At 42.5% G+C, this 13,210-nt stretch overlaps 1 protein-coding gene across 1 annotated transcript in view; it reads left to right on the top strand.

Moving 5' to 3' along the window:
- The window catches only part of ERBB2 (erb-b2 receptor tyrosine kinase 2), a gene marked incomplete at its 3' end in the record, with an annotated part of 299,046 nt that extends 293,668 nt beyond the window's left edge, over positions 1 to 5,378 (top strand). Inside the window, exon 27 of the mRNA XM_082272837.1 lies at positions 5,011 to 5,378. Coding sequence (XP_082128963.1) covers positions 5,011 to 5,378 — 368 coding nt within the window. The remainder of the gene's footprint in view (positions 1 to 5,010) is intronic.
- Between the last annotated feature and the right edge of the window lie 7,832 nt (positions 5,379 to 13,210).

Below are 13,210 nucleotides of genomic sequence, written 5' to 3'. Positions count from 1 at the left end.
GTTACATTTTTGTTCCAAATAAACATGTATAAGTTGTAGACAGAGTAGGAAAATTTTAGATTCCCTATCAGGCTTTTATTGCGGTCTTTGGCCCTGTTGAGAATAATTCATATAACTGCCTGTACAAATATTGTGCAAGAACAAAAAAGTGAGGGGATATATTCAATTGGGGAACCTGAGGGGATATATTCTATTGGGGAACCTGAGGGGATATATTCTATTGGGGAACCTGAGGGGATATATTCTATTGGGGAACCTGAGGGGATATATTCTATTCGGGAACCTGAGGGGATATATTCTATTCGGGAACCTGAGGGGATATATTCTATTCGGGAACCTGAGGGGATATATTGTATTGGGGAACCTGAGGGGATATATTCTATTGGGGAACCTTAGGGGATATATTCTATTGGGGAACCTGAGGGGATATATTCTATTCGGGAACCTGAGGGGATATATTCTATTCGGGAACCTGAGGGGATATATTCTATTCGGGAACCTGAGGGGATATATTGTATTGGGGAACCTGAGGGGATATATTCTATTGGGGAACCTTAGGGGATATATTCTATTGGGGAACGTGAGGGGGATATATTCAATTGGGGAACCTGAGGGGATATATTCTATTGGGGAACCTGAGGGGGATATATTCTATTGGGGAACCTGAGGGGGATATATTCTATTGGGGAACCTGAGGGGGATATATTCTATTGGGGAACCTGAGGGGATATATTCTATTGGGGAACCTGAGGGGATATATTCTATTGGGGAACCTGAGGGGATATATTCTATTGGGGAACCTGAGGTTTTAGCTTTTCTCTCTTGGGAATGTGTGGAACAGGAAGAGATTCTCTCCAAGAAGACCATAATAAAAACATAACAAAGGTTTCTTTCCCAACTCTGTTCAAAACATAAAAAGGAGAAATACAGGCTGGGGTATTCTGTCCAATTTTAAATCCCCCGCTTGCAGATATTTTTCTTTTCATTTTGCTTCCTGTACCCCCATAGTGGAGGTTTCTCTTATATATTGAAGCCTGTCATTTGGACAGGATAGGGTAAATCTCTCTTATTGGAATCAGCAATTAAATCCTTGCAGAGGATTTAATCCTTCCCCGCTCTATTTTCTTTGCAGCCTGTGTCTCCTGGCCATGACTTCTGGTAAATAAAGATAATGGAGGAAGTTTGCCACCCTTCTTGTTCTGTCTTAAGCTGGTCATAGAGGGATCAGAATTAAGATGAATTTTGATCCTTGTATGGTTGTCCCTGTTCAACAGAAATAATAGAAAACCTTTAGCGATAAGTGGCCATAGATGGATCCAAATTTGGGGACTGGATGATTTTTGATCCACGTGTGGGCGTCCCTGTTTAACTAATGGTGCTGATTCACCAAAACTTTCAAGTGCAAAATCTGGTGCAGCTTTGCATAGAAACCAATCAGCTCCCAGGTTTGTCTGTCAAAGCTTAATTGAACAAGCTGAAGTTAGAAGCTGGTTGGCCACCATGCACAGCTGCACCAGTTTTTGCACACCAGTTTTGGTAAATCAACCCCAATGTATTCTGACAGTCAGTGTGTGAAACGCGTCTACCTTGTCACTATTGTCATATTTGGATGTCCAGTCAATAAATCTGGATTTTGACTCAACCTGGAGTGCTGCCAACTCCTTTTCCTTTATCAAGTTTTCACGGAGGCGAGCCGGGGCATGCACCGGTGTGAGTCATCAGGCAATTACACCACCTTGAGCAGTGAGTTCTTGTCTCTTCAATCGCTGTCAGAATACACTGATCAGCAGCAGCTGCTGATGGATAAAGGTTTTCCAACATTCCTGTTTGAGAGAAGTCCATCTAACGATCAACTTATGTTGAACAGGGATGTCCACACATGGATCAAAAATCATCCAGTTCCTGCTGAACCAGGCCAGATTCCGATCCATCTATGCCCAGCATAAGACAGAGCAAGAAGTAAATCAATCCCGATGTCGCAGCAGGGAGATTCCTACATCCACCTCCCTTGTGTGAATGGAGGAATCAGTTCATTTTTTTTTTCCTTCAGCCCGCTGGCAACCCATCTATGGCAATTTACACCCATCAAATAGAAAGAAAGAAGGAATAGAAAGGAAGACGTTGTCTCCCAAATTAGGATGCAGCAGCAAAAAATGTAACCGAGTCTTTAACCCCTTTTCCCCGTTGATCCAAAATATAACCGCACCCCAGCTAATCTGCAGCAGTATGCTGGTTTAAGTTATCTGCTGATGTTTAAAGGCATCCTGGTACTTGGCAACAAATATGTCTAGACGAAGGAGCAGATTTTGGAAAAAAATAATAATAATTTGATGACTGATAGAAGTAACCTATGTCTTGAGGAGTCACATACTGAGCCCTTAAGATGTTTGGTTGAAAGGTAGTACAGTGATACCTTGGTTCACGAATGCTTCTGTTCACAAACAACTTGGTTCACGAACAGAAAAGTTCATAAAAATATGCTCCGGTTCACAAACTCTGCTTCAGTTCACGAACAGGAGCCGCTTCCATTTTAATGCTATTTCCAGGCTGTCACATGTTCGTGACTCCCTGTAGGAAGATCGTGGAGAGAAGAAGAGACACAGAAAGAAGTACTATGAGTACTGAGTACTTTCAGTGACTTTTTGGTGTGCTTTTTAGCACATACAGTACTGTACTTACTGTATTGTACAGTTCACCCGTTTGAGTGCTTACTGTACTGGACTCCCAATATGGCTTGACAAAGGAGAGAGGAAACCCCTGAAGGAGATCCCCCTGATGTCCTTATGGAGGGGGACTCTCCCTCCAAACAATAACCGCCTCCCACCCGCCTTCCTCCATGCCAGAAGTCCTCTCAAGCAAGGTTTTTGTTCTCTCTTTATACATTACTATACTGTACTAATGTGTATTGTAATTTGTTTCATATTTTTGTGCTTCAAAAAACACAAAAAAAATGTCAGACCGGATTAACCAGATTTACATTGAACCCTATGGGAAAATGTGCCTCGATTCACGATCAATTCGGTTCGCGACCAGAGTCAGTTCACAAATTAAGTTCGTGAACCAAGGTATCACTGTATAAACTACATAAAATAGGTCCGACCCAAAACATTCTGAAGAGTAATCAAGAAAATAGAGTGGGTATTTAAACTATCGATCGCTCACTGTGGTTTCAGATGAGCATGCATCGGATTTGGTTGTCGCTGGCAGGTCAACCCTCATTTGCTCTTCCAAGAAACATCAGCCTATATTTTTTGGGTTTATTCCTAAAGTATTGGTGGGTCTCCATTGTGTGTTCTTTTGAGCTACCAAGTAGTTGTCTTTAACCACTTTACCACCGGAGGATTTTGCTGTCTTCCGTCCAGGCCACTTTTTGCGATTCGGCGCTGTGCGACTTTAACTGACAATTGCGCGGTCGTGCGATGCCATACCCAAACGAAATTTACGTCCTTTTTTTCTCATAAACAGAGCTTTCTTTTGGTGGTATTTGATCACCTGTGCGATTTTTACTTTTTGCGCTATAAACAAAAAAAGAGCGTTTATTTTGAAAAAATAACAATATTTTTAACATTTTTTTATATGAAATTCCCCCCCCAAAAAATGTAAAAATCCAATTTTTTAAAATTTTTGGCCAATTTGTTTTCTGCTACATATGTTTGGTAAAAAAAATCGCAATAAGCGTATTTTGATTGGTTTGCGCAAAATTTATTGCGTTTACTAACTAAGGGAAAGATTTCTGTCATTTTTGGTGTTTTTTTTTTTTTTTAACACGTAATGGCGGTGATCTGCGATTTTTTTTTTTGCGGGACTGCGACATTGCGGCGGACAGATCGGACCCTTGACTGACATTTTTGACACTTTTGGGGGTACCAGTGACATTACTGCAGTAATCAGTGCTATATATATGCACTGTTACTGTAAAAATGACACTGGCAGTGAAGGGGTTAATTTTATTGGAGAGGGAGGGGTTAATGTATGCCTGGTGCTTACTGACGTGTGGGGGGGGAGGTGACTTTGTGAGACAGGGACAGATCAGATGTCCAGCTATGCTGAACACTCCGATCTGTCAGTCCCTGTCACTTAGGAGATCCGCCCGCTCTGTTTACACAGGCGGGCAGATCTCCTCACTCGATTCCCCGACGATCGGGGCAGCGATCGCCGCTGCTCCTCCCCTGGCCCGACTCCCGCTGTGAATGAAAACAGCGGGAGCGCGCCTCCGGCGGTGCGCGAGCGCTGCCTACAGGGGGAGGAGTCCAGCAACGTAGGTCTACGTCGCTGGACGGGATCGTGCCACTTTGCCGCAGTACGCTCAATGTGAGCGGTGGGCAAGTGGTTAAAGTAGAACTATAGGCAAAACTTTGTTTTTCTCTTTCGTTCATTGACGGACACCGCTTCATATCTTCATTGACCGATGGGTTATGCTGCTCTTCTTAGGAGTAGGACACTGGGCAGGAAAAGGGTTAAAAAAAACTTGACTATGCCTATAGGGCACCCCCAGGGGCTATACTCCCACTTCCTGCTGGTGAAGCAGGTTTTCTGATTCGCAATCTGGTACAGCGGGACTGGCGGTCCAAGTGGGTGGCTCAAACCCCTGGTGTGAGCTGCTGGAGGGAACAAAGCCATGGGAGAGGTGAGGTAGGAGGAGCCACAGATGTCCACAGTAGGATGGGAGCGGAGCTGGTGGAACCCATCATACAGGGAAGTTTCCCTGCTCCTGTGTGAAAAAACGCAGGCTGAAAATCACTATGGCAAGCTTGGGATCACACAGGAGCGGTAGGGAAACCGCATGCAGTTGTGTTTGCATCGCGTCCATTGTGTATGGACGCAAATCTCATTGCAAAGTATTGGTACTCTGCGAGTGCTTGACGGAAAGTATCGGTACTCCTACTCGCCGATAAAAAAAAAAAAAAAATGGTATCAGTGCATACTGTACTGCATTGTGCCAACCTGGACCAAGGTAAGTCTGCAATCCAAAAACATTCCAGCTTTAAGCCTGTTATTTCTCTGTTGCAGAATATATGAACCAAAGAGAACCAAGCAGAAGTCGCTCATCAGTGAAGACGCCAAGAACATCAGTTTCCACTCTAGAAAGACAGAAGGGATCGGTGTGCAGGAATGGCTTTATCAGGGAGCCCATGAGCCAAACAAGCATTCCTATGGTGGAGAATCCACACTATCTCTCAGCATCAGAACTGAACACCCCACACTTTTCCCCACAAGCTTTTGACAATCCTTATTACTGGAACCATGAACTCAACGCCTCAAGAGGCGAACAGGATCCTAACCCGGGACCTAATGGATTTACTACTCCAACTGCAGAAAATCCAGAATACTTGGACCTGGATGCGGCGATTATGAGGCCTCGGGATGTGATGGCATAGGCATGCCCCAACGGGAGTCGGCTTTATAAGACGTCCTGAACGTCTGTTTTCGAAAATATCCTATCTGATCTACGCAGTTATGGCTTCCTAAACATCCAACGAGAAGAGGTTTAACCAGCAATCTCTGAACTTAAAGCTCAGATCTAAATTCTATGCAGAGACGTTTGCGCTGCAGAATTATTGTTGTATAGTACAGAGTTGTGTATATACTGTACGTTAATGTTTTATATGGCATCTGCTGCATATAGTTCCTGATCTGGAACGAAAGTTGGCCTTTATGGTAGCAATGCTTGTTTTATATTACTCAGATAATGTTGCTCTTTAAGAGAATGTGAATGAACACTACAGAAAGGGAAAAAAAATCACTTTCAGCTTGAGAACAAATTTTGTGTTTGCAAATCTACATTTATTGGGACTGTTTTGCAGGTAAGTGGGCATCACAGTTGGTCAGAAGGCAACATAATGCCTCCCCAATGTCACTCTGAAAAGCAGCCTGGTTCACTCTTCAGAGGGCAAAGCTTGTGTAAACGAGTCCTTAGGCTTTTTACCTGCTTTGACTTGGTAACCCTACAGACAACACCCTTCCTGTCCCTTCCTGTCTACGCTTATTTCTCTGCTGTATCTATGGATGGAGTAAGGGTTGCCGTGCAGGCTCAGCTTCCTTTGTTCATCTTCATTACATGTGGGCTGATGGGATTAGTCGTTAAGAAAAGAAAGTTAGTGTTACTGAACCCAGGAGCCTGAAAAAAAAAGAAGCTTTTTGAGCATGTGCACCTTGTCCCCTACCCTCGGTTTTATCAGGAGCTGGTTTGGGGACTGTGGAAGAAAGGGAGAATGAGAAAAGACAGGTTTAAACAGCATGCAGAGGATTTACAGTGATTTTACTGTTGTTGGTTTATTAACACTTTAAGGTGGTTTGTTCTTTAGGTGCAAAGAGCGCACTATCAAGAAAATGTTATCACCTATAGCAACCAGTTGAAATAATTTTGTTTTAATTATCAAAGCGTTGCTTGTGTTTATATTTAGTAATAGTGTAGACAACATACAATTGTGTTCATGTCTTTTGGAGCCAGTTGGAGAACCACAAATCCCACCATGCATTGGTGTCCACTGGCTAACAGCAATTGGTCAGTTTTCAGATGTTCATCGTGCCCAATTTGCCGCCTTTTCACCTTTTACACCATTCTGCACACAGACTTCATAAATGTTCAGGGCACTGTGACCCATAATAACAAGCCAGAAATTATCAGATTTTAAGAAACTGAAATTTGGTGGGTTGCTACAGGTCATGGCTAGGGATGAACCCTGGGATCAGCTTTGGTATGGTCTGAGCCCATGTTTGGTTAACCCCAGAAGAAATGTGTCTGTGCTAGACCAATCAGTTGACGCCAAGGCATTCCCTGCCCCGTGGCTGCATGTAAACAAAGGGACAGGGATGCTTGTGCCATCATTGACCTAATATGGCCGTATCGGGTTAATGATGGCATGAGCATCCCTGCAGCTGACAGCTTTCTTCTGGATTTGAACCAAACCCAAGCTCATCCCCAGTCAAGGCACATGCTTTTCACAGTGTTGTCCTGAACACCTCGCCAGCATCATCTATTACCGTTAAAATGAATGTCTCCAGCTTGGGCTGCCCCTTGTCAGAACAGAGCAGTGTCAGAACAAATGTCACTTTTTATTTTTTTTATTTTACATTGTTCCGATTGGGAACGAAGTAATAACAGGGAAATATTTTTCTTTGCACTTCAGTCTAGTTATTCTGTATATTATTGATTTACCTACAACTAATCATCAGATCAGTAATGTAGAATCCATTCCTTCTCCCTCTGTGCCAGACTTTAAAGGCGTGTTTTTATTTTTTTTCTTTTATATTATTATTCCAGCCAGGTAGTAGAGATTATACTACATGCATTTGATTTGTATTTGCAACCTCTGTGGCAATTCAGCAAAAACTAGACGGGGCTTTGCTCCCCATTTATATAATTCATGGTTTTTTTTTTCTGGGATGGTGCCTTCCAATTTAAGGCTCAACATATATTATATTTTTGTTATCAGTGTAAGCATTGTAGAACAAATTGACACCCTCTCAAAATGGTGTTGGGCTGGCCATACATTATTCAATTTTCCTTTAGACTTACCAAAACCAAAATATGAGGTCAAACCTAAATACTGTCGATTTGCATCCAATCAGGCAAGCCCTTGCATAGTTAAAGGTAAATCTAAAGGAAACAGTATAATGTATGGCCAGCTTTCATTGGCTGAACAAAATGGCTGTATCAGCTTATTTAAAAAATGTATGCAAACTCTTAATCTGTTTTTCTAATATGTTTGTAACTGTAGACCGCTTTCTCAAGCATCTAACCGCACTTATGGTTTCAGGCTGACAACACTAAACCACTGCCTCGCAATTAGCTGCAGCGTTGTCAGCCTGCTGTTGCTAGCTTTTCCAGTTGGCCATTGGGTTTGCTTAACTGAAAGATTGCAGATGGCAAAAGGTAATTTTCCTTTAGTGCAGTGTTTTTTTTTGTTTTTTTTAATTGATTGTTTTAAATACAAGTTAAAAAATATCTGCATTGCCCATGGAAACCATTGGCATCTTCCTTCCATTTTGTAATAAAATAAAAAAAAAAACATGGACTTCACCCAAGCATCTCAAACCTAACAACCACTGTAAGGGAATCTGTTTTAAAGTTTTACATCTCGCAGTGTATAGGAACTATTTTTTTTTGTTATGTTTTTTCCATAACCACGTTTTGATGATTTTCATCTTTTCGTTTTCACATGCATCTGTTTTTAATAAACTGTTCGTATTTTAAAACACAAAAGCAACGGTTATTTCTGTAATTAATACAAGTCTTTTTATTTTTTCTAATATTTTATTTTGCATTATGTCACTCTTCATAGCAAAAACTAGGAAAAAATATTTTCTCTTTCGTTTGTTGACGGACACAGCTCCTGATATTCATAACCACTGGGTTATACTGCCCCTACAGGAGTAGGACATTAGGCAGAAAAATTCTGGCTACGCCCATGGGCAGTCCCAGGGGGGACTGCCCATGGGTGTAGCCAGAATTATACTTTTTATACTGGGTATGAAAATCAGGAACTGTGTTGGTCAATGAACATCAGAGAAATGGATTTTACGGTAAGTCAAAAATCTGATTTTAATAAAGGTTGGTATAAATGTACAGTACAGAATAAATGTCTAATTTTCTCTTATTATTCCATTCATAGATGTACAGGTGATACAGCCATATTATAGCAGAATCTTACTCTAGTGAGGACACCAGATCGACCAAACACCACTAAATCTTTCCCTTCTGCATGTCAACGTTTTGCTATAACCCGGATAGTCATCCTAATAGACAGCCTCCCACGACACTCAACCATTCATAGGCAGCTTTGTATTCTGTGATGCTGATGCTTCTGTAGGGTTGTAGATTCCGTTGGACTGACTCAGTCGGTTGTAGGTCAATAGTTAGGTGATGGTGGGGGCGGATTGGAAGAGTTCTCTTCCGAAGCTTTCTGCCTCACTACACTGGAAGGAGGGGGGAGCCCTTTTTATTGGGGGGGGGGGTGCCTCTGGATACGGCCTTGAGGAAATGTACGCAGACGCTAGTAGAGGTAGAAAAGGAGGGAGCACCCAATCTCCAATGAAATGCAGGTCGAGAGGTAAGTTTAGGGATGTTTATTGAAAGTAGCAACAACAGTGGATACTGAGAATTCTGATCCTGGTGTCGCAAAATCACTCGTTTGGGATCTTTCACCATCAGCAAACGTAAGCAGCGTGAAATGCAATGGCGTGACCATTTGTTGCCACTTCCCATACAACCTTAACCACTTGCCGTCTGCTCACATGGAGCCTACTGCGGCAAAGTGGCTCTCCTGGGTCCAGCGACGTAGACCTAAGTCGCTGGATCCCGCCCCCTTCAGACACAGCGGGAGTCCGGCCAGGGGAGGAGAGGCAGTGATCACCGCCGCTCTTCCCCGATCGCCGGGGATCGAGTGAGGGCTCTGATCACCGCCGCTCTTCCCCGATCGTCGGGGATCGAGTGAGGAAATCTGCCCGCTTGTGTAAACAAAGTGGGCAGATCTCCTATGTGACAGATTAGAGGATTCAGCATAGCTGAACCTGCGATCTGTGACTGTCGCACAACCCCCTCCCCCCACACACGTCAGTAAGCATGAGGCATACATTTAACCCCTTGATCACCAACCGTGTTAACCCCTTCCCTGCCAGTGTCATTTTTACAGTAACAGTGCATATTTATAGCACTGATTACTGTAGTAATGTCACTGGTACCCCCAAAAATGTCAGTCAGGGGTCCGATCTGTCCGCCGCAATGTCGCAGTCCCGCAAAAAAAAAAAAAAATTGCAGATCGACGCCATTACTAGTAAATAAAAAAAAAAATAATAAAAATGACAAATCTTTCCCGTAGTTAGTAAACGCAACAACTTTTGCGCAAACCAATCAAAATACGCTTATTATGATTTTTTTTTTTTTTTAACAAAAATATGTAGCAGAAAACAAATTGGCCTAAAATGTTACAAAATTTTAATTTCAAATTTTTTGGGGGGAATGTTCTATATCAGAATGTAAAAAAAAATATTTTTTTTTTTCAAAAATAAAAAATTGCACAGGTGATCGAATACCACCAAAAGAAAGCTCTGTTTGTGGGGAAAAAAATACATCAATTTAATTTGGGTACAGCATTGCACGATTTGGGTACAGCGTTGCACGACCGCGCAATTGTCCATTAAAATAACGCAGTGCCGAATCGCAAAATATAGCCTGGTCAGGAATGGGATAAAATCTTCCGGTCTTAAAGTGGTTAAAAATACGCTCATTTCGAAATTTTTTTGTCAAAGACATGTAGATAAATACATTTTGGCCTAAAAATAAGACAAAAATTTAATATTGGATATTTTTTAACTGTCAAAGTAGAAAATGTCAATTTTTTCGCAAAAATTTTCACTCTTTTATTATCGCAAAAAATGGAAAGTGCAAAGGGGATCAAATACCACCAAAAGGAAGCTCTGTTTGTGGGGAAAAAAAGACATAAATTTTGTTTGGGTACAGAGTTGCATGACCGCGCAATTGTCAGTTGAAGTTGCACAGTCCCGTTTTGCAAAAAGTGGCCTGGACGTAAAGCAGGAAAATCCTCCGGGGCTTAAGTGGTTAAATGTACCTCTTACCTTGAATTGGAGATTGGGCACACCCTCCTTTTCTACCTCTACTTGTATTCTATGAACAAATACAAGTAGAGGAAGTTTTTTTATTAATTCACAGGATACAAAGCTGCTTGTAAATGGCTGTTCAGCAAGACTCCGTTTTGTTCTGGGTGTGAGGCGGGAAGTCTCAGTCTTCCAGCTGGAATCCAGCACACATACAGTGCTTAGAGACACTGCAGCACTTAGGGAAGCAAATAGTTTGGCTTGGTCCAAACAAACTTTTTAAAGTGACATGAAACATAAACATCCGCTTTCAATTCTTTCTTGCTGTAGCTCACTATCAAATGTCTTCTATTTTACACATAACCAGAGATTAGGAATACACATCAGAGCCAGGAGTTCTCCTTTAAAGTAGAACTAAACCTTCCTATGTTTTGCAGCAAACTAAAGTGGAGTTCCACCCATTTTTAATAAATTGGATTACATAGATGTATGTAATCCCCTTTAAAATGACTTTTACCAATGGAAAGTTTTTTTTTTTTGCTAGTAAATACATTATTTTCTGCTTTATTTATCCTCTTCTCACTTCCGGGTCTGGTCGGCGATTACGTCATTCGGCGATTCGCAGTGTGTGCTGGGATTTATCTCAGGGCATGAAATCTTGCATTATTACACAGGAGATGAGCTGTACTGCGTGCTCTGCCCCGCCTCCTCTCAGTGAGCTGTATGTATGTAGTGTATTAAGGCTGTGCTCCGCCCCGCCTCCTCTCAGTGAGCTCAGTGAGGATATAATGCTTTCAGTCTACGCTCACTGAGAGGAGGCGGGGCAGAGCATGGCCTCAATACACTACATACATACAGCTCACTGAGAGGAGGCGTGGCGGAAGCACAGCCTCAATACACTTCATAAATACAGCTCACTGAGAGGAGGCGGGGCGGAACATACAGTACAGCTCATCTCCTGTGTAATACTGCGAGATTTCATGCCCAGCACACACTGCGAATCGCCGAATGACGTAATCGCCGGCTGGACCCGGAAGTGAGAAGAGGATAAATAAAGTAGAAAATAAGGTATTTACTAGCAAAAAAAAAAAAACTTTCTGTGACGAGACCAATCTCGCCACTGGGCATTGGAGAAGCCTGGTTGCTCGCCTCCTGCAATATGACTATGGACCTAGGGGCTTTTACCTCTTTAAGACTGTATTTGGGCATATATGGCCTATATTGCTATGCTTCTGGCCCTTTAAGGAAAAGACCTGCAGTTTTGTATTGGCACTTCGGACCGCCGAAGTAGTCGAAGTGAACGCCAGGCGACTAACGAACGCGGCCCCATTGACAATGGTTAGTTGTACGAACTGGGCCGTTCGTACATTTGGATCGTTCGAATGTACTTCAACATTCAAAGTCCATTCATCTCTATGGGGAAATAGACTGACCGCATAGCCCAAATCCATGGAACTGTTTTGGGCATGAAAATGTGCCTGCGGTCGGTCAGAAAAGGACTTCCGTCTAACTTTTTAACCCCTGGAGGAATTTCTATGGTTTTTGGTTATGTTTGCATTTGAAGTATGCTGATTCTGAAAATGTAAGTTTTATTGGAATGTGATGCATATTTTAGAAGTTATGAAAATGTTGCTTTTTGCCATGAGGTCTCTGAACAGGAAGTCAACTCCTAATATGGTCATTACAGGAAGTTCTGAGGAGACGGGCTGTCTAAGGTGGCTCCCCATTCACCTTTTGTCAGGTGTGCTAATGACCTCACCTGTTGTCTGCTAAGGGAGGTATTGACACTCAGAGTAATGTGTATTGAGGGCTCATTAGGGAACCATTGTTCTGTGTCTGACTATAGTTTACATTGATTGCACCCTGGGGCTTCTGTCTCCTTGCATTGGTCAAAGCTATCTGACCAATCCCTGTTGACTCATTTTCAAGTCCTCATTTGCATAGCAGCCCTCCTGGTCAAGCTATCTGACCAATCACTACTGACTCATTTTCATGTCTGGAGAGGACCTTATGGGGGACTGCAGGTACTGTGAAATTGACCAATGGGAAAGCGGTTGTTGGGGGAAGGATGTTCCAATTTCTGTATAAAAGTGTGCTGTGTTCTTCCAATAAATGTTGTTGTTGGTCCTGTTTTACCCTCAACTCGGAGCTTTGTCTCGTTCTTGGGGGGATTCACTGCATGCTGTTGGAGACTGATTGCTAGGAGTGTAAGCTGATGTATGCTTTTCCTGTTCGTCTGCTTGCAGCTATTCGTGAGGTTCCAGGTTGGAGTGCTATTTTGTATCCAGTTCGGGAGTTTGATGTTCTGCAGTAGCTGTGCCTGTCTCTCAGAAAGGGGCATATCGCCTAAAGGGATTTTAACCCCTTGTCTGCTGAAACGGTCCGTTACACTTTCCATTGGTAAAAGTCGCTTGAAAGGGGATTACATACATCTAAAGTGACTAAAATGGGTGGAACTCCACTTAAGCTCCCATTTTAGCCTCTGTTTGATCTGCAACTGCCATAGTGCGGCACATGTGATCAGTTATGACACCAGCCATTTGACGCAGTAAAGAGTTAATTCAATGGGTTTAGTTTTAGTTCTGCTTTAGATTACGAGGAGCCTGATGCACCCATGAACAATCAATAGGCAGTCACTATCAGATACATCAGC

The sequence above is a fragment of the Pelophylax lessonae genome (genome assembly GCF_965119305.1).
Source record: "Pelophylax lessonae genome assembly, chromosome: 11".
NCBI classification, from domain to species: Eukaryota; Metazoa; Chordata; class Amphibia; order Anura; family Ranidae; genus Pelophylax; species Pelophylax lessonae.
Note: the sequence above shows the minus strand (reverse complement) of the source record. Positions and strands in the feature narration are given on the sequence as shown.